At 37.7% G+C, this 20,688-nt stretch overlaps 1 protein-coding gene across 1 annotated transcript; it reads left to right on the top strand.

Annotated features, from left to right (window-relative positions):
* The first annotated feature begins 4,712 nt into the window (after positions 1–4,712).
* On the top strand, positions 4,713–20,550 carry LOC128506503 (B-cell receptor CD22-like). The gene is made up of 13 exons (XM_053476997.1): positions 4,713–4,791; positions 5,025–5,084; positions 9,917–9,999; positions 10,362–10,706; positions 11,374–11,622; positions 16,129–16,386; positions 16,772–17,029; positions 17,121–17,378; positions 17,469–17,717; positions 17,794–17,878; positions 18,060–18,105; positions 18,761–18,978; positions 19,071–20,550. The coding sequence occupies exons 1-13, from the start codon at positions 4,778–4,780 to the stop codon at positions 19,117–19,119; spliced, it is 2,172 nt and encodes a 723-aa protein (XP_053332972.1). The 5' UTR covers positions 4,713–4,777; the 3' UTR covers positions 19,120–20,550.
* Positions 20,551–20,688: the final 138 nt, after the last annotated feature.

The raw sequence follows: 20,688 nt of genomic DNA, 5'->3' as shown, positions 1-20,688 counted from the left end.
CCCGCACCGACCAGGAGGTACGGGCCAAGAAGGTCAGGTATGGCGGTGGCGAGAGGGAAGAGGACCCCAGACACTATAGAAAGAGGCAATGGAAAGAGGAAGGAACCAGGAAGCTTTACAGGTTCTGGGCAGATGTGAATGAGAAGTGCATTCAAAGCCTGCGAGAGCAGGTGGAACAGCTCCAAAACCTGCTCGTCCAGCTCCATGAGAGCCAAGCAGCAGGCCCCGAGCATCTTCCACCACCTCAGCTAGACACGGAGGAAACAGCAATTCCTGCACCTCAGCTGATCGACAGCGAGGACAATGCGCTTCCTCCTACGCCGCCTCCGCTCTTCGATACGGAGGAGACAGCGCTTCCTTCTCTTTTCCTCGACAGCAAGGATGTCGCGCTTCCTTCTTCTCCGCTTCAGTTCAGAAATGTCGCGCTTCTTCCTCCTCCGCCTGGCTTTGAGGACATGGTGCCAGCTCCTCAGCCTGAGGACGTCCTGCCAGCTCCTCAGCCTTAGGACGTCCTGCCAGCTCCTCTGTCTGGCTCCGAGGACATCCTGCCCGCTCCTTGGCCAGGCTCCGAGGACGCCGTGCCCGGGAGGCGAGACTCGGAATATTTGGGGGGGGGATTTGATGATTTGGACTACATTTCCAATAAGGCACCCCAGTCAGGTGAGGAGAGCACTCACCTGAACCAAGGCGACTCATTAGCGTAATAGGTATAATTTGCCTGATTTTAAGTTGAGCAAGCGTCTAGCATTTGTTATTGTTGTGGTTTATTGTTTTGGTAGTGTTTTGGGAGAAGTTATATTAAAGTTTCTTAGTGCTCTAAGAAAAAAGCCTTTGTTTTTGGTTTGACTTGAATATAACAAGAAATAAAGAAATTCTTTCAACCGTCATTTTGCCTTTGCATCTATGCCACGCGAACGCCGACAGCCACACCATGACAATTAGTGTTTAGAAAAGTAATTGCCCGTAACTGTCTCATGGGGCCGAACAGCAATACTCCACAACAGGAAAATTTTCACACTGAAATACATCTTATCCTCATCAGAAAAACATGTTATAGCTTCATGTTTCAAATTAAACTGACAGTTTTACACTTTGTGTAGTGTGTGTGGTGGTTTGTGGTGATGATGACCGTGCTTTGTCCTATATGTTTTTAGTTGCTGAGGCAGTAGATTCATCATTTACCATTTTCTTCCCACATGTCAGCTGATGTAAAAAGAACCCTGTAGATAGTACATCTAAAGTCGCACGCCAACTTATTTTCACTTTGCACAAGGCAGTGTTTACTGTTTAGTGTATATTTAAAGCGCATAAACACAATAAAACAATACTGTTTTAGGCTAACATATCATACATCTTTGTTGTCTTTTTGCACACACGCGGGTGCGTTACAATAATAATAAGAAGAAGAATAACAATAATAAATTCGGAGCACTACTACTAATGATAATTGTAACACTGAATAGAGAAAGCGCAGTCAAAGAAGTACCATCATTGAAGGAGAGAAGAAAATGAAGAATAAATACATCAGTATTTACAGTTTGAGCTTGACATGGTATGAGCTCTGTTGCTCTGTATAAGTTGTCATGGTCTTGCATCTGTTTTGTAAAATTGCTGTTGTGTTTAGCCAGTGTTTCTGCATTGTGCCTGTTGCCATAGTTCCTGTTTTGATAGTCTGTTGTATTACTGCTGTTTTTGTTTTGTCATAGTTTCATAGTTTGTTCTTTCATAGTTCCATGGTTAGAGTTTGTTTGTTGATGTTCTGTTTTCATTACTAAAAAAAACAATTTAACTTCTGTGATTTTGCCTCTCCTGCAGCCCACACACAACACCCACAACAGAATGCAAGACCGTGACAACGGACGGGTCTTCCCTGGATATTTTTTTGGGGGGGGGGCAGGCTCTGACTGTGACGCCATTGCAAGCAGACTTGGTGGGCAGTCAGCTTGGCATTCAGGGTAACATCATGGAGTGCGTAGGCACGAGTGTAGCGAGATCCTGCGGAGCGCCTCGGAGAGAATCTGGAGAAGGTGCGATATGACACATGCCCCCAAGGACCCAGGATGATGACGCTCAGGGTAACGTGGATCCCCACACCAACCAAGAGGAACGGACCAGGAGGTCTATGCAAGGCGGTGACCAGAGTGAGGAGAAACACCAATTTGTGTGCCATCGGAGGTTGGAGAGCGCAGGGTATCAATGGCGGTGGTCAGAACACCAACAGCGAGCAGGTGAGGTCAGGGAGGAGATCAACATGTGCTGGGCTGATCTTAAACGATCTTAAATGCATGCAAACCCTGCTGGAGGAGGGTGCACTGCTCCAGAAACAGCTCGTCCAGCTTGACAGAGAGGCAGGTGACTCAAAGTCTAGCACCCAGTTTTCAGTTTGCCTCGGTGGGGGCCCAGACCTGCCAGAGATCCTCGGTGGGGGCCCAGACCTGCCAGAGAGCCTTGGTGGGGGCCCAGAGCTGCCAGAGAACCTCAGTGGAGGCCCAGACCTGCCAGAAAGCCCTGCTGTGGGCCCAGTCAACCCAGAAAGCTCTGCACTGCTTGAACCAATGCTCGATCCCACCTCCACCTGGCCTCCAGGATGTCCCTGCCCTCAAGGACGTTGTTTCAGTGCTCGCTCCACCGCCCGGCTTCAGCGACAATCCAGTGCTCGTTCTGCCGTCACCCAACTTTAAGGATCTTATCTTGCTCACCCTGCCACCCTGCCCAGTTGCAGCTTCGTTGATGAGAAAACCGACATAGGACCGACACAAAACCGACATGGGTGCCCCTGGACCAGAAGTTTAATGAAAATCTTGTATTATTCCCATGCCCAAAATTTGGGAGGATCACATATAGTACTGGTAAAATAACAACAAACACATTTGCTTGTCTTACATTCTTTGACCAGTAGAACGGTAAGTGTGAAAATGAAGCCTCGAGAAATAAACCATTTTGTGAACCAATTGGCTGGAAGGCTTCAAGTATTTATGATGCTTCATTTTGCCATCAGTAATATATATAATTTATATTTATTTATGTATATGTATGTGTGTATGTGTGTGTCTGTGTGTGTGTGTGTGTGTGTGTGTGTGTGTGTGTGTGTGTGTGTGTAAAAGTGTATACTGTATGTATGTCTTTATGCATTACTTTAAAAGTTAGATTTGCCCATGAGGCTTGTTTTTTTTTATAACCTGAACTCCTCTTAATATCTAGCTGTGCTCATATTCTAGATTTGCATGCGGTACTTACTTCCTCCATGCTTCCCTGAGTTCTGGTCTGTATCTATTTTGCTTGAGCACCCATCAGACATTTCTTGTGCATGTTGTTGAAGGCATTATGTCAACGCAGCTTACAGATTTTGTTAAAAAGTCACTGTTGAGTTATAAGAACTTAAACCTTTTAAAATTATTAAAATTAATCATTGTTTTGAATTTTTTTTTTTTACTTGATTAACCCAGTGTAAAGGTAGCACATCTTCATTTCCTTAAACAAAAACCACAGGTTCTTATTTGTTGAGTGTTGAATGGTAATTTTAAAATGATTTAGTCAGGGTTTCTTGAGGATGGAGGCAACGTCTTCTTGAATGCAGCAGCAACATGACCAGATGATATGGAAAGCTTGATGATAGTTGTGATGAAGGGGAGGAGCTCTTGTGAGATGTCCTGGAGAATTGTGGAAGGGATTAGGTTTAATGGCCAGATGGTGAGATTAGAGAATAAGATGCCATGCTAAAACTCTTCAGTTGTCAGGTTGAAAAGTTGTGCTAGTGGGGGAGTAAAATTGTACTGTTGGGGCAGAAGCAATGGTCTGGCAAAGTTTTACCATTATGAAAGATGTAAAAGTCATAAACAATCAGAGATGATAGAGCTGGAGGAGCCAGTAGGTTAAGTAACAAAGAGAAGATATTGTGGAGCTTGCAGCTTTGCCCTGCAAAAAGCACATTTGGCAGAAATATGTTCTCTATTTAACAGACAGTTTTTTATTAACAGAATATTGTGTACTGGGTGTGATTGATAGTTTTGGGTGATGCTGACTGTGCTATGTGTTTTTTGTTTTCTCAACTGCTGACACAATGGCTTCATCTGAACTGCCTCCTGGCTGACTAAGATGTCTCTTTCAGCTCAGAAGGGCTTTTAACTGAAGAAGGTTGATGAGAACAGGTTTCTGTCATGAACAATTATGTATGGGACAAATGGTATATGCAACATTAAATCTGCTAAAGTTGTATCATGCATTTTGTATCTAGCAAAGGCATTACCATAACCATGTACAGCTTTTACTAATAATTATATCATAAGCATTTACATTTAACATTACATTACATTAAAGCATGACTCATGTATGTAAGTGCATGCATCACTAAGTTATGTACAGGAAGTGCTGTACATGTGAGCTTTATTTATCAAACATTACATACAAAATAATCACCATTCTCAACTTAATTCAAAAGAACACTTATTCTTCTTATTATTTTTATTTTTTTGACTTTTGAGAGTATAATGGATAAGTCGGTAAGCAACTGCAGCTACTTAAACAGCTCTGTGCTCTGACTATACAGCAAATGGCAATTTGAATTAAACTTTATTACTGATTTTATAACTGATGCCACATTCATATAAATGCAATTTGGCATAAAGAAGAAGGAAATAGCTGAAGCGTTCAAGCATGAAGAGCAGCTGCTAATTTCCGGTAGGAACATGCAAAATACTTCATCACAATCAAGTCAAAAAGTGGCCTTTAAAGTGTTCTGCTTCAGTGATGATGCTAATATTTGTTTGTGTCATCGGTAATGAGCAATGTGAGGTAATGTGCTACTCTTTAGTGCTAATCCTTTTTAATGTACTTGCGAGTCGCTTCTGTACAGGTTCTGTACTCTCTCTCTCTCTCTCTCTCTCTGTCTCTCTCTCTCTCTGTCTGAAAAGTTTTTTCATTTCTGAAGTAACTATTTTAGCAAAAAGAGGAAACAAAATGATGTGTCTGTCTAAAAGGGAAAACAGCAACACATATTAACCACACACTCTTCCTCTTACACTTAGTTTTACCCTCTGTTTGGCTGTTGGACATGAGGCTCTATTAGGCACGGTAAGGGGGAAAAAGTATGTATTTATTTTTGTTAAAAATTTTGTTATATCTGCATTCCTTTTTTATTTTCATTGCACTCGACATTTATTTTGCTAATTTTGCCACATTTAACTAATCTCTTCTCGTTGCTGGGAAATATGGATATGTAATATCAATATTGTGTTTATTCATTTTTTAGTTGTTGTGGTGTTGTTAGTAAAAATGTTTTTCAGGGAGAAAATTTATTGGTTTTAAAAGTTTTTACAGAGCATTACATTTGTGAAAAAGTGCATGGATTGGAAAAAAAAGTGTTAAATAATTCATGTGTTATGTTAAATTTATTAAACCCAAAATTAGGCTGCTACAGAATTAATCTCATCTTTTTATAATGTAAAATGTTCCTTTTAGAAAAATCAACATTAATATTGGTAGAGCAGTTAAAATCAACGATTAGAGTTGTGAGGAGTATGTTATTGAGGAAGCCAGTTGAAATGACATATGTCCTTAATTATTTCATCACTCTGTGTGCATGTGTTTAGTATATCACTTGTCACCACTTTAACTCATCAAGTTCCAGTTTTTCAAACATTTGTGTGAAGGTTTTTGCACAAAACCTGCGCATGCACCACTTTTGCCGGGTTTCCTTCAGACATGACAGTAAAAGTGAGATACTTCACATTTACAACATATGGGGGGAAATAACAACACATGCTAAAAAATACTCAGAGAAGAACAGAAAAGAGATGTCAATTAGCAACGGCACGGAGGAATTTTTAACCAAAGCAAATCTGTTAAACAAAATGTTTTATTTTTATAAAAATTTTTATACATTTTATACATAAGTAATGCAAGGTGTATGTATAACATACAAAACGAGTTAATATACAGTTTTCATGGTCAATTAAATGTTGGTATAGAGTTTTCATGGTCAAACGAATAACAAAAAAGTTGTTTTTCACCATGTATGCAAGAATGCATGAATGTATTGGAAATGATCATTTCTATCAGCTTTAGGCTTCTGATGATGAGAAAAAGCGTTTCCCGTGCTCTTAGCGCTGTACGAGCTCAGGGGTCTCCTTCATCTTTATAGCAGGTGTTGTAGCGATTCCATAGAGCAGCTAACTCTCTCGTCTGTTTCCCCTATTACATATTCCTTACATTTTGGTGGTGTAGTGGTGCCTGGAGAAATAGGTCTACTGTAAATTCAACTCCCCTTTTTTGACCTGTCCAGGATTAGAAATGTGCCCTCTGTTATTTACAGCAATATTTAAGCCTACATTTGCATATTTACTTCACACTAGAAAGGACCACTAGTACCACTTTGGCACTTCTGCTGCTTGACTTCAGGGAGTAAAGATCATTATAAAATTTACATAATTCACAGAGGTGCAGATTTTGCAGGTAACTTTGGCCTATAAGTTAAAGGTTGATTTAACTACATCATTACGCTTTCTTTTAGTCCATGGAATAAGGAAAGGCATTGTCAAATGTGCCACAATGATGTGGTAAAGGACAGTGGGCAAATATTATGAATCCTGAACAGGCCTAAGTCATGAATATCAGATACATTTACATGACAAACATCGCTTTTCAGGCTAAGGTGAATTTATTTTTAACCACTAATTTTCAAAATGAGATATTTCAAAATTAAAATTGACCATTCTCAATAACATTTTAAAAACTATGAAAAAGGGGAAAAAGATTGATTTTCTGTGGCAATGCATCCTCCCTTCCAGTTTCAATAAATACATACATAAATAAAAACTTTTGGGTCAACACTGGTGCTGGAGCTTTTTCTCAGGAGTAAGGCAACCTGGAATAGGGTTAATAGTGTACTGTAGATTATTTTAGATTCAAAATATAAATATAGAATGAATAAACCAAACAAAGAAATCAATACCAGGCAACAATCAAACATACAGATTCAAAAAAACAGATTTAAATAATACAAGGGACTTAAATGCAATATACTCTCTCAATCCAATGTAGGGCTTATATTTTTTATTACGAATTACTGGTTTTGAGCACAAGATTTATTGTCAGTGCATGTCTGTAAACCTGCAAGTAGTGCAGGAGTTTTTCCACACGCTTTTATAAGAAAACACTGAACAGGCAGAACAGTGGCCCTTCACCCAGGTGCTTATGTACTTGCAGTATTTCATGCTACTCATCATTAAGCTTAACTGTTGTGTTCTAAAAGTTGGTCCTACACCAACAATTCAGTCCTTCATCTGCACCCAAATTATTTTGCAATCTTTACCATCAAAGATACTGGGGTTTGATGGCCATTTTTTCTGATCAAGGAATGCTGGAGTCCTTGATGGTCCTATCATTAAAAAACAAGATTTATTTAAAATTGTTAACAAGGCTTTACAAGAACTGTCTTAGATAGATAAAGTTGAAATTTAATATCAATAGACTGATACACCCTCCATCTTCTACAGCTTCATTGGCTCTCTTCAATTGAAAGTAGCACTCTGATTGTGCATGTTTTGCTCTGAGGAGAGAAATTGAAACAAACCCATAGCACTTAATTTGTAGAATGTGTCATAAATGAGCACAAAGTTATATAAAAAAAAAATATTGACTTACATTTACTTCTCATTGTTGGACCTTGTCTCATCATGCCAAGCATTCTAAACTGCATGAGAGCTTCCAGTGATTCCAAAACTCTGCTAATACCAGATATTGCCAGGTGATACACACAAGTTGAGACACTGCCTTTTTATTAAAGTTTAGTTTAAGTTGTAATATTTTTGCCTGTTTCACTGGTTATTTTTAATACTACATCATCTGTAAGCATGTTACTGACCCACAGGTGTGATGAACATGAATGAAGTAAATTTTTTGCTCTTTGCTCTTTCATTATTATATCTATGAAATGCCTTGAGCAACTTTTAAATTATGATAATGATTCAGTCATTCACACATGTCCTCTATGTCACTCATCCTGTGTACAAGGTTGCAGGGATACTTAGGGAATGAGGCACATGTGCGTGCGCACACACTCTCACACACACACGTTACGATATTTGATTTATTTTTGTGTTTTTGGTTATGCTTGCTTTGTCTCTGCTGGTGGTGGGATTGGGGTCTCTTCCTTGTTCTTGCAAGTTCCGCCCACTTCCGCCATTGCCTAAAATCTATTGGATGTTGCTCTGCCTGTCCGTTGTTGGTCCCGCCTCCTCCCAGGTGATTGGTCCTCCAGGCAACCCAGAGGTCTACTTAAGGCCTTCAGACCACCATGCTACAGACCTTGTTTTTGCTTACTGTTTATCCTATGCTTAATCCTGAATGTTATTCTGTGTATGACCCTTTTGCTGAGTTTCTGACTACTCTTAGACTTTCCCCTTTTGATGGTTGCTTGGTTTTGTTCACCTATTCCGTGTATGACCCTTTTGTTTGTTTTGACTCCGCTTTTGTGTTTGCCCTCTTTGTTTTGTTTGTTTAGTTTGTAAATACTTTTGTATATATTTGTACTTAATTCTTTATTGAGTGGCTTAGTAAGGAGTCGATGCCATTTTGTTTGCCTTTTGTTTTTCTTGGTTTGTGGTTAGTTAGGGAGTAAGGGAAGAGTCTTGTATTTCTGTTTCTTTATTTTTGGTGCAGGTAAGTTGTCACTTTTGGTACTAGGTAGAAGGAATTTTGTTTATTGTTTTGGCCTTGTCGGCTTCTGAAGCTCACAGCCACCTTTTGGGGATTTGCTTATTTACCTTTTTGTAAAATAAACACTAAGCAAACGCACTTTTGGTCTCACCCCCTTTTTACTTTTCACTCCTTTTATGGCCCGACCTAGACTGGGGCGTCTCTCAGACACACACACACACACACACTGGACAATTTGGGGATGCCAATTAGCTTAATTTCAGTCCATGTCATCGGACTGTGGGAAGAATTCTACCATTGATTGATTGGTTAATTGATTACATTTGCATCTTTTGGATGAAAGTAAGTAATTTTTTTTTTGTCCATTATGCTGATGTGATATAATGAGATTGAGTTCAATTTACTGTCATTACACTTTCCTACAGTCGTGGGTTTCTCCTAAGGAGTAGTTCTAAAAATACAAAATCCTGAAGGAGGAGAATAAATAACATTTTGTTCTCAGAAACAAATAAATGTGTATTTTAAAGCAGTTAATATTATTTAGACACTTGGCAACTTAGAAGCAGTGTTAGGAATCATGCTCAAAGTTAATTTAGGCTTAAAACTACTTCTATCTTAGAGTGGGACATGAAAGTTAGTGGGTTTTGTAGGTTTGACTCTTATTTTTTTTGATAAAATGACAAATCACAAACATAGAAGTAAAATTTACTCTGAGAATTTTAATCCACTTAGGAGTGATTTCTTACTCTGGGATGCTTAGTTAATACAGACCATTATTTATTTAAAAAGGATTTTCGAAGCAAATTTAAAGATAAACTAAAATTATGCATTTGTTTTTAAAAACTAGCACCATATTTGCTAAGGAAATGGTCTTCAGGCATGGAGCATGTGCATGCAGAAGAGAATTTTCAGTAACCCTGTATTATACAGATCAGTGTGAAATAAACAAAAAAGACGCATTCATGCGCAACGCTGGTTTTTCTTGAAATGTGGGCATCATCTATGGCACACACATTAAAATAATCATCCTGAGGTCTGATGAGGAGGCTAAAAAACCTTATTACAGAATACACTCAAGGGGTTATGGACGCAACATAATCATCAATTTAATATATACATTGCGTGATTGGAGTTTGCACATTCTCTCTGTCCTTGGTGGGTTTCCTGCGGGTACTCTGGTTTCCTCTCACAGTCCAAAGACTGTAGTGTGTGTGTGTGTGAATGAATGGCTGTTTGTTGGTGTAATATTATTATGTTTTAGTTACAGGGAGAATCACTGTAGAAGAATGAAGTCACTCAAAATGTTTTTTCTTCTTTATCTGCCCCTTCTCCTTGTGACCATAGGTGAGTCGTATGCTTACATTCCCACACTAACACACTGAACACAATTAAAATATTTAACCGCCAGTTTTAATTGAGAAATATTTTTTAGAATTTTATAAATATGTTGTTTAATATCAATGCATCACTAGCAGTTGTAGTGAGAGGAAATATTTCAAATTTCCCACAGAGTGTACTATCGAAGGTTGACAGTTTAAATTTAATTTGATATCAATTCTGCACACAGTATCCTTCCAGTGGTAAAGAATAACATTTCTCCAACCCATAGTTCCAGAGTAGAGAAGTGAAGCTGTAAGCCTAACTCAGTGTTTTATGGGGCTCGGGATAATGACCTCTAATAACCTCTTTTATGTGTCATGTTTCAGGAGCTCTTGCGAATAAATGGAGTGTGACATACAGTCAGAACAATCTCTGTGCTTTAAACAGATCTACAGTGTTTATGAACGGCTCGTACACACACCCAACACATCTTACAGTGACAAAGACATTTTGGTTAATAAACCCAGTTAAGGATACAAAGGAGATTGATCTGCGTAATGAATTAGGTTACTTAGGCAGAGTGAAGTATTTTGAAGATAAACAGAAACACTTCTCCCTCAGACTGAGTTACGTGAAGAAAACAGATGAACATCAATACTGCTTCAGAATCATAACAAATGTAGATGCAGAAAGATGGACGGGTCAACCTGGAGTTACTCTCACTGTTACAGGTAAATAAAATCATCTTATTTTCTACATACTGAACATCACTCAGGCCATAATCTCTCTTTAGATACAGGAGGGTCAGAGTTTTGTACCAGATTAATGAAGATCTCTAACTGTCACATATGGGGGTCTCAGGCACTGTGTAAGTACAGAAGTACAAAAGTAGACCTTTATTGTAGTAAAAATAAACAAACACTAACCAAGATCAGTACAACACAAACAGGAATCAGAAACAAAGTAACTGGGGGACAAACAGTAATAAATCCAACAGTGAGCCAAAACAGCAATAAACTAAACAGGGGCATTTAAATAATATTTCTAATCAGGGACACTAAACTGGGACACCTATGAACACAAGCAAGAAGCATGAGACACTGAGACACAAAGTCAAAATAAAAGTCCATCAAACAGAAGTGTCTAAAGGTTGCAGACTCAGGAGTCACCACAAGGGTGAACCCTGACCCTCACATGTTACTATAATTAATAAATTAAGTGATAAGTGTCTGGGGGAAAAAAATATTTAGACTCTAGAGTTGAAAATGTTCAACTCTAAAAATCTGAAAATATTATAATTAAATAGAAAAACATTTTAAAAGATTTGAGTTTTAAAAGTAGAGACTTTACTATCTTCAGTAGAGTTTTCCTGATGTAATGTGTCCCTCTGTGTTTAAGATCTTCAGGTGATCGCTCCTGCAGAAGTGACAGAGGGACAATCAGCCGTTCTGACCTGTAAAACCACCTGCAGTCTGACTGATCCAACATTCATCTGGTACAAAAACAGCCGTGATTTAACCACAAACACCATCAAGAGCAATGAAGTCCACCTGCAGTCGGTCAGCAGTGAGGATGCAGGCAGTTATAGCTGTGCTGTAAGAGGATATGAACATCTCCCCTCTCCTGCTCACACACTCAGAGTCAGATGTGAGATTTATTTACCCTTTTCATATTCATTGTGTCAATCAATAGTTAATAAAGGAAAACAATAAAACTGGAAAGGTGATGAGGTTGTACCACTAAGTTTAAGAACTAGCTTGTTTGTTTTTGTGTATTCGATTTATCAGGATTCTTTTAGTCAGATCCACCCCGTGCCTGGCCAACATACCTCAACAGATTACATTTTGTGTGTTCACAGCCTCATGTGTTCACCAAAGCCTTCAGGAGGACAAACAGATAGAAGCTGATAAAAACCATTTAACAACCTTTAGCTAGTAGCAAATAGAGCCCAAAAAATGCTAAACAAAATGTTTACACACTTGAGGAAAAGAAAAAAAAACTTTAATCATCACATATCACCACATATAAATGTTAATTGATATATACAGTGGTGTGAAAAACTATTTGCCCCCTTCCTGATTTCTTATTCTTTTGCATGTTTGTCACACAAAATGTTTCTGATCATTAAACACATTTAACTATTAGTCAAAGTTAACACAAGTAAACACAAAATACAGTTTTTAAATGATGGTTTTTATTATTTAGGGAGAAATAAAATCCAAACCTACATGGCCCTGTGTGAAAAAGTAATTGCCCCCTGAACCTAATAACTGGTTGGGCCACCCTTAGCAGCAATAACTGCAATCAAGCGTTTGCGATAACTTGCAACGAGTCTTTTACAGCGCTCTGGAGGAATTTTGGCCCACTCATCTTTGCAGAATTGTTGTAATTCAGCTTTATTTGAGGGTTTTCTAGCATTAACCGCCTTTTTAAGGTCATGCCACAACATCTCAATAGGATTCAGGTCAGGACTTTGACTAGGCCACTCCAAAGTCTTCATTTTGTTTTTCTTCAGCCATTCAGAGGCGAATTTGCTGGTGTGTTTTGGGTCATTGTCCTGCTGCAGCACCCAAGATCACTTCAGCTTGAGTTGACGAACAGATGGCCGGACATTCTCCTTCAGGATTTTTTGGTAGACAGTAGAATTCATGGTTCCATCTATCACAGCAAGCCTTCCAGGTCCTGAAGCAGCAAAACAACCCCAGACCATCACACTACCACCACCATACTTTACTGTTGGTATGATGTTCTTTGTCTGAAATGCTGTGTTACTTTTACGCCAGATGTAACGGGACACGCACCTTCCAAAAAGTTTAACTTTTGTCTCGTCGGTCCACAAGGTATTTTCCCAAAAGTCTCGGCAATCATTGAGATGTTTTTTAGCAAAATTGAGACGAGCCTTAATGTTCAGTTTGCTTAAAAGTGGTTTGCGCCTTGGAAATCTGCCATGCAGGCCATTTTTGCCCAGTCTCTTTCTTATGGTGGAGTCGTGAACACTGACCTTAATTGAGGCAAGTGAGGCCTGCAGTTCTTTAGATGTTGTCCTGGGGTCTTTTGTGGCCTCTCGGATGAGTTGTCTCTGCGCTCTTGAGGTAATTTTGGTCGGCCGGCCACTCCTGGAAAGGTTCACCACTGTTCCATGTTTTTGCCATTTGTGGATAATGGCTCTTACTGTGGTTCACTGGAGTCCCACAGCTTTAGAAATGGCTTTATAACCTTTACCAGACTGATAGAGCTCAATTACTTTTGTTCTCATTTGTTCCTGAATTTTTTTGGATCTTGGCATGATGTCTAGCTTTTGAGGTGCTTTTGGTCTACTTCTCTGTGTCAGGTAGCTCCTATTTAAGTGATTTCTTGATTGAAACAGGTGTGGCAGTAATCAGGCCTGGGGGTGACTACAGAAATTGAACTCAGGTGTGATAAACCACAGTTAAGTTATTTTTTAACAAGGGGGGCAATCACTTTTTCACACAGGGCCATGTAGATTTGGAGTTTTTTTTTTCTCCCTTAATAACGTAAACCTATATTTTAAAAACTGCATTTTGTGTTCAATTATGTTATCTTTGACTAATAGTTAACGTTTTTTGATGAGCAGAAACATTTAAGTGTGACAAACATGCAAAAAAATAAGAAATCAGGAAGGTGGCAAATAGTTTTTCACACCACTGTATATATATATATATATATATATATATATATATATATATATATATATTAGTATATATGATAATATAATATAATTCGTTATATTAATATAGTATGCGTCATACTATTTTTGTATAATAAATACATTAATGTGTATACATTTTTTGGCAGACTCTTTATGTAGTTCTGCTGCAGGAGCCATTGCTGAAAGCACTGTTGTGTCCTCATGGAGGGTGGGGTATGAAGTCTAGAGAATAGAGCACTCCAAACATTTTCCAAAGTCTGTGAGCATTGATTGTTTTTCTCCTCCCTTTTGGCCATTATTCCTTTTTCCTGGCAAAACTATATAATCTTAATAATAACTGTAATCATAAATGAGATTATTTCTTTCTTACCTGTGATGTCATTTTGTGACAAATTGTTACAGCTAATTGATCTGAAAAGAAACTAAAATCTCTACCACTTTATCCTGTATGAACGAAGCAGGGTACACCATGATGTAGTGCCAGTCCATCAAAAGGCACATACACACATTCACACACTATGGACAATTTGATAATTTCAATTAGTCCAATCCGCATGTCTCCTGACTGTGTGATTAAACCCCTCAAGCCCTGGGAGAACATCCAAACATACAAACCTGAGGCACGAATAGAAGCACTAAGCCAAAAAAAAAGAAATATAAAAAGTAAAAATAAATGTGGGGAGAGGGAACACCCTTAACTGGTCCTTGAGTGTAATTCTAAATCTTGTATGTTATTCTGTAAATAATTTCTGTGGTCCTGACTGATAAATTAATGAAAATTAGAAATGATTTTAAAAAGCAAATGTTTGGAGTGCAATGACAAGCTCTGTAACACAGCCCATTAAAAACAAACATAACTACAAATCTGCATCATTTAAAATAATAATCCCACAAGCATACAGTAATAAAGGCTGCTGTTGTATTGGCATGGATTTGTTGTATTTCTGGGAAGGTAACAATCTTCAGCTTTCAGAATTGTAATAGTTTCAACAAATGCAATAATGTGGTTGAAATTATGAAATGAAGGGGATGAAAAGAAAGACAAAACGGGGACAGAAAAGAATGGACAAGTTGTCACTTATCTAAGGATTATTTTATTTCCCAATTGAACTCCTGAAGACAGGGCCATGTCTCTAGACTTAGAACAGCCTAATTTGCCCACTACTACATCTATAAACCTGTATATATGTAGGCACATACATACTGTATATTAGGGTATGACTATATAAACATACAGTATAGACAAAAGCAAAATATCACCTGGGACTCAAATGTAGACAAGAGATAAATATGCATACCAACAGTGGCTAAATGAACATATTGACAATCAGAAGCTGTGCACATAGAAAAAAATGTTTATATGGACAACAACTAAATGTGCAGATAGCCCTCCAATTAATTAACATCTGGACAACAGATGACAGTAGGGTTTTTGTTTTTTTAGGAAGAAATACAATCAATAAAAAAGTTTCAAATTCATGATATTCAGACAATAATGTTTTAAAAAGTAAAGGCAGTAAACAGTACGCAGGTATCCAGTAATAAATGTATACATTCATAAGCATTTTTAAGAAACCCAATATATGAGACTCATAAACCTCAGATACACTTGAAAATAATATGCCGACTCTGACCTCCCCTCCAGACATGATACGAGCGTGTATAGACACATCTGAGTGAAACACACAACATTTGCAAATATAAATAGACATCAGTTGTTCTGAAGAGTTTCATGTTACTGACACTGTCTCATCACGCCACATTCCCCTTAGTGGGCCTGAGCTATATCACCACCTTTGCATTGTACCAATCCACAAACCTCATCAGGAATGCAAAGTAATCTGACATCAGTTTTAAACTTATAGTTTACATGCTCTTATAGAGATTTTATCCAATGTAGATTTTTTTTTTTTTTACACAGGTCTGAAACCTTCTAGGTCTAGTGTGGTTTAACAAGTGACATCAAGAAGAATCCTGTACTTTCATGAGCTTTGCTCTAGCATGCTTTTAAAATGACAACCCCTAATTTGATGAATTTCCAACTGGTTGCTCGATCTGTCACTCTGCCTAAATTTCTCCTCCGAAACTGTGTAATTAGTCTGATTTTATTTATTGGGATTCATGTGTGGTGATAGTCAATTTTTGTACTTACTGTGCAATTCAATTAACCAGTGGAAAAAGTGTTTCCTAAAAACATGTACAGAATTGAACAAGTAATTAATCTGCCCCCTGCTGTTTTGTTGTTGGGCATTTAAGTTCTTTTGATAATATATATATATTTTTAATATTCATTTGATTGTGTGATTTTTCTATTTCTTCTAAAAGTATTGCTTTTCATTTTAAATGTTTTAAAATGTTGATATAATAAAAATAATATAGAATCATCTTTTGATCACATATCAGCAATAATGCAAGTGTTTATAGGAAGAATGTTGATGATTAATTATTAATTCCTTCCTCATTCCTATAATGAAATGTGCCAGATCCTCCAAAGAATGTCTCAGTGTCCATCAGTCCCTCTGGTGAGATAGTTGAGGGCAGTTCAGTGACTCTGACCTGCAGCAGTGATGCTAACCCACCTGTGGAGATCTACACCTGGTTTAAGGATATGACATCAGTAGGAAAAGGAAAGACCTACACCATCTCCAACATCAGCTCTGAGGACAGTGGAGAGTACAAGTGCAAGTGCAGTAATAAAGTCGGACATCAGGACTCCAGCAGTGTAACTCTGAATGTTCTGTGTAAGTTAATAATGAAGATCTCCTCACTGTTGCTGACAGAAATACTACCAACATTTATATTAAGGTGTTATGTTCCTGCTTCTTTTAGACCCACCCTCCTTCCAAATAAATAAGAAATATAACATGCACACTATATAAATATAAAAAAGTCAAACAAATTTAAACACTGCATTTATAATTTATCCATTACCTATTATGATTACATTTAATTCACACTTAAAAACTAAATACATCAGATAATGTATTTGAATTCTTCTTCTTCCTTTTTTTTTATTATTATTATTATTACAAAAACACATGTTTTATTATTATTATATTAGAATTAGATAATTCTTGTACTTTAATCAACTATTGTTTGGATTTTTTTTTTTTTTTTGCCTTTTAGATTCTCCAAAGAATGTCTCAGTGTCCATCAGTCCCTCTGGTGAGATAGTGGAGGGCAGTTCAGTGAATCTGACCTGCAGCAGTGATGCTAACCCACCTGTGGAGAACTACACCTGGTTTAAGGATATGACATCAGTCGGAAAAGGAAAGACCTACACCATCTCCAACATCAGCTCTGAGGACAGTGGAGAGTACAAGTGCAAGTGTAGTAATGAAGTTGGACATAAGGAGTCCAGCAGTGTAACTCTGAATGTTCTCTGTACGTTAATGATGAAGCTCTCAAAGCCAATAACATAAAAGCACGCTATGAAATAAATTTCTTCATAGTGTAACAGTCCTGTGCTCTTTAGATCACCCAAAGAATGTCTCAGTGTCCATTGGTCCCTCGAGTGAGATAGTGGAGGGCAGTTCAGTGACTCTGACCTGCAGCAGTGATGCTAACCCACCTGTGAAGAACTACACCTGGTTTAAGGTCATGACATCAATAGGAAATGAAAAGACCTACACCATCTCCAAGATCAGCTCTGAGGACAGTGGAGAGTACAAGTGCAAGTGCAGTAATGAAGTCGGACATCAGGAGTCCAGCAGTGTAACTCTGAATGTTCTGTGTAAGTCAAAAATTAACTTGATACCACACACACACACACACACACACACACACATATACATATATATTAGAAGGTGTGTGTCTTTTTTAGATTCTCCAAAGAATATAACGGCATCCACAAACTCATCTGGTGTGATAGTGGAGGGCAGTTCAGTGACTCTGACATGCAGCAGTGATGCTAACCCACCTGTGGAGATCTACACCTGGTTTAAGGTGAATGAATCCCCATCTGTAGGATCTGGACAGAGTTACAGAGCTCTACAGAGTGGACAGTACTACTGCGAGGCTCAGAATAAACACGGCTCTGCAAGATCAACTACAGTGACAGTCACTTTAAACCGTGAGAGCAATGATGCAAATCTATAAAGTAAAATCATACTGATAAACATTTAATTATCACACTATCATCCGCACAGGGTTTCAGAGTGTTGGTGTGTATGCAGGTGTTGGAGTCATTGTGTGTGTTTGTGTTTGTCTCAGCATTGCTTTCTTCTTCATAAGGTAAAGAAATTACAAGTTTTAAATAGAGAAAAAATCTTAACCAAAATATAGTTTTCTTATAATGAAAGATCTTTTATATTCAGAATATTACAGACTCTGCTGAACATCTCTAGTGTAAGACTAGTTCTAGTCCTAATTTGTTTTGTTATTAATTTGTTTATTCTTTCTTTAACTTCCAAAGGAAAAATAAAAGAAGTAAATTAACAGATGAACAAACTTTTAAACAGGTAAATAAATGTGCAGATAATTGTCAAGTGGTGTACTTTTATTTCTGTTGATTTACTATAGTGCGGTACTTTCATAGCAAAATGTTAAAGTTTAATTTTGCGTCATTAAATAATGTTACCAACATTTAAGGTTAATTATTATTATTATTATTATTATTATTATTATTATTATTGTTATTATTATTATTATATTAATATTATTGTTGTTGGCGTTAAAATAATACATTCACATGTTTAATTGTACTTATACTAATCCTTATACATACTATGATAGCAAACTGTGGTCCTAGATCAAAAGTTAAATCTGGTAGAGGAGGAGATTGATGATGCTGTTTTGATGATGAACTTTTTGTATTGTTTATTATGTTTGACTTGATGTTCAACTACCTTTATATATACCCTGATATAATCTGAAGAATCTGACAAAATATTTTACCCTTTAAACAAAATATTCTCTAACTAAAATACCCCCGACCCTGCCCCCCCCAGTCTTAATCAAAAATTGCACACTGCTTACATCAAATGGTAATTTGCAGGCGCAATTTCTCTTAAAGTCTTCTGTTTTAGAAAAATAATCTTCAGGCTCAGCAGTTAACACTGTTGTGGTGTTTATCCTTTCCATGTGGCTATGTGATGTGATGTTCTCCCACCTTAGGATCATCTTTATGCCAACATAGGCGTGACAAATCCAAACAACACCGCATCTCATTCAGCCATGGCCAATCAGGATGAAGTTCTGTATGCCAGCATTGTACACCACAGTGCCACTGACTCCAGTAATGCCAAGAGTTCTGCTGGGAAAGCTTCTGTCTCTGAGAATGAGGAGGTTCAGTACGCAAGTGTAAGATTTACTCGCACCGGTGCTGACTACAGGTGAGAGAAGATGGTCCGTTTCCTCCACTCTAACAGAGCTGGAAATTAAATTCTGCTGGATCATAGTGTGATCATTTGCTCTTTTTCTGTAGGCCTGCTAATGCTGAGGAACCCAATGTGATCTACAGCAGTGTAAAATAAACTGCATTCATGCACTGATTCGACCTTGGCTGTGTGTACACTGTAATTTCAGCAGCAAGCTAGGAGAGCTCATACAGCCTGAACAGTTGTACTTAATCATCTGCTGGAGAGTGTGTTATGTTATGTGTTGCCACACCAGCTCTCAACCTAACAAGGGATGCAAATCTGGAGAAAACTGGTTAAGTGTTAATGTTTTGAAGCTAAAGTTTGGAGCTATACAAATTACTTGTTATGAACATTTGTAAATTGTAAATAGATTTTACATAACTTACCATTCATTTGTCAATTCATCTTTTTCAAATATTTATAAGATTAAGTAAATTATATAAATGTTGTGTTTATTATGTACTCGCTGGAAAAGTCATTTTTATACCATTTTGTCTCATTATACCGGTGTATATGTTTTTCCAGTCCCATAAAGTGGCAGCATGGTGGCTTAATCGAGGTGTATTGCCTTGCATCTACAGGGTCTGGGTTTGATTACCTCATTGGTCTATGTGCGTGGAGATTGTACATTCTCTCCATGATTGGTGGGTTTCCTCTCACAGTCTAAAGACATGCGGATTAGTAATGAGCATGTAAGAGTATGTGTACAGTTGATTGGCACCCTGTCCATGCTGTACCCCATCTCATGTCTCACCCAAGTCTCCAGACCTCCTGTGCACCTTTATACAGAATAGAGTTGTATAGACAATCTTTGAATCATATCTACATTGTACAATTTATGTAGACAAGTACCCTATGCTGTTCCATATTGTGTAGTGATTGGTCCACCTGGTCACCTCGCAGTTTCTTTGGTTTAATAAGCTGTCTTTGCGGAATAATAAACTTAAGGTAAAGATTTACAGATAAAATTAAGAGCATGATCACACTAGTCATGCTCATTGTTTAATTATTGGTGCACATTGTTCTGTTTTGTTTAACCTTATTTAAGCATTTTTTTTTGTTTTTTTTTGCATTACTGCCATTTAGTAGTCTCTTTAAGAAAATGCAGATAATTTATAAACAGTAGCTGATGTATGTTGTTAAGATTGGATGCTTTTGGGGTAATCCTCATCAAACCTTGTTTTAGAAGAGTTTGAAGGGCAATAGCTTTTTCTATTTACCTTTAGGTGATGTATAATTAATGTGTGAAGTTTACAGAATATTAATTATAAACATAATGTTATACTGCACATTCCAGGGTGGCCTTTTATTGTGGGCAGTATAAGGTACACCTGTGCACTACTTATGATGTCAGATCAGCATCTTGATGTGGCACACCTGTGAGGTGGGATGGATTACCTCAGCAAAGCAGAAGTGCTCACTATCACACATTTAGACTGATTTGTAAACAATGTTTGAGAGAAATGGTAATATTGTGTATCTGGAATGAATTTTAGATCTTTAAGTTCATCTCATAAAAAATCGGAGCAGAAACAAAGGTGTTGCGTTTATATTTTTGTTGAGTGTATGTATGTATGTATGTATCTATCTATCTATCTATCTATCAATATAGATAGATAGTATGTAACAGAAAAAACGCTGCAACTTCTTCAAAGTCTTTCCACTCCGTGACCGCGCTGAAAT

This window comes from Clarias gariepinus, chromosome 18, assembly GCF_024256425.1.
Source record: "Clarias gariepinus isolate MV-2021 ecotype Netherlands chromosome 18, CGAR_prim_01v2, whole genome shotgun sequence".
In the NCBI taxonomy this organism is placed as follows: Eukaryota; Metazoa; Chordata; class Actinopteri; order Siluriformes; family Clariidae; genus Clarias; species Clarias gariepinus.
This window is presented reverse-complemented; position numbering and strand designations above follow the sequence as displayed.

What these genes read in the sequence shown, in the direction of transcription:
- LOC128506503 (XM_053476997.1), top strand. An exon ending in TCACACACTCAGAGTCAGAT is followed by an intron (nt 11,623 to 16,128) that starts GTGAGATTTATT and finishes GAAATGTGCCAG; the next exon opens with ATCCTCCAAAGAATGTCTCA. An exon ending in ATTGCTTTCTTCTTCATAAG is followed by an intron (nt 17,879 to 18,059) that starts GTAAAGAAATTA and finishes TAACTTCCAAAG; the next exon opens with GAAAAATAAAAGAAGTAAAT.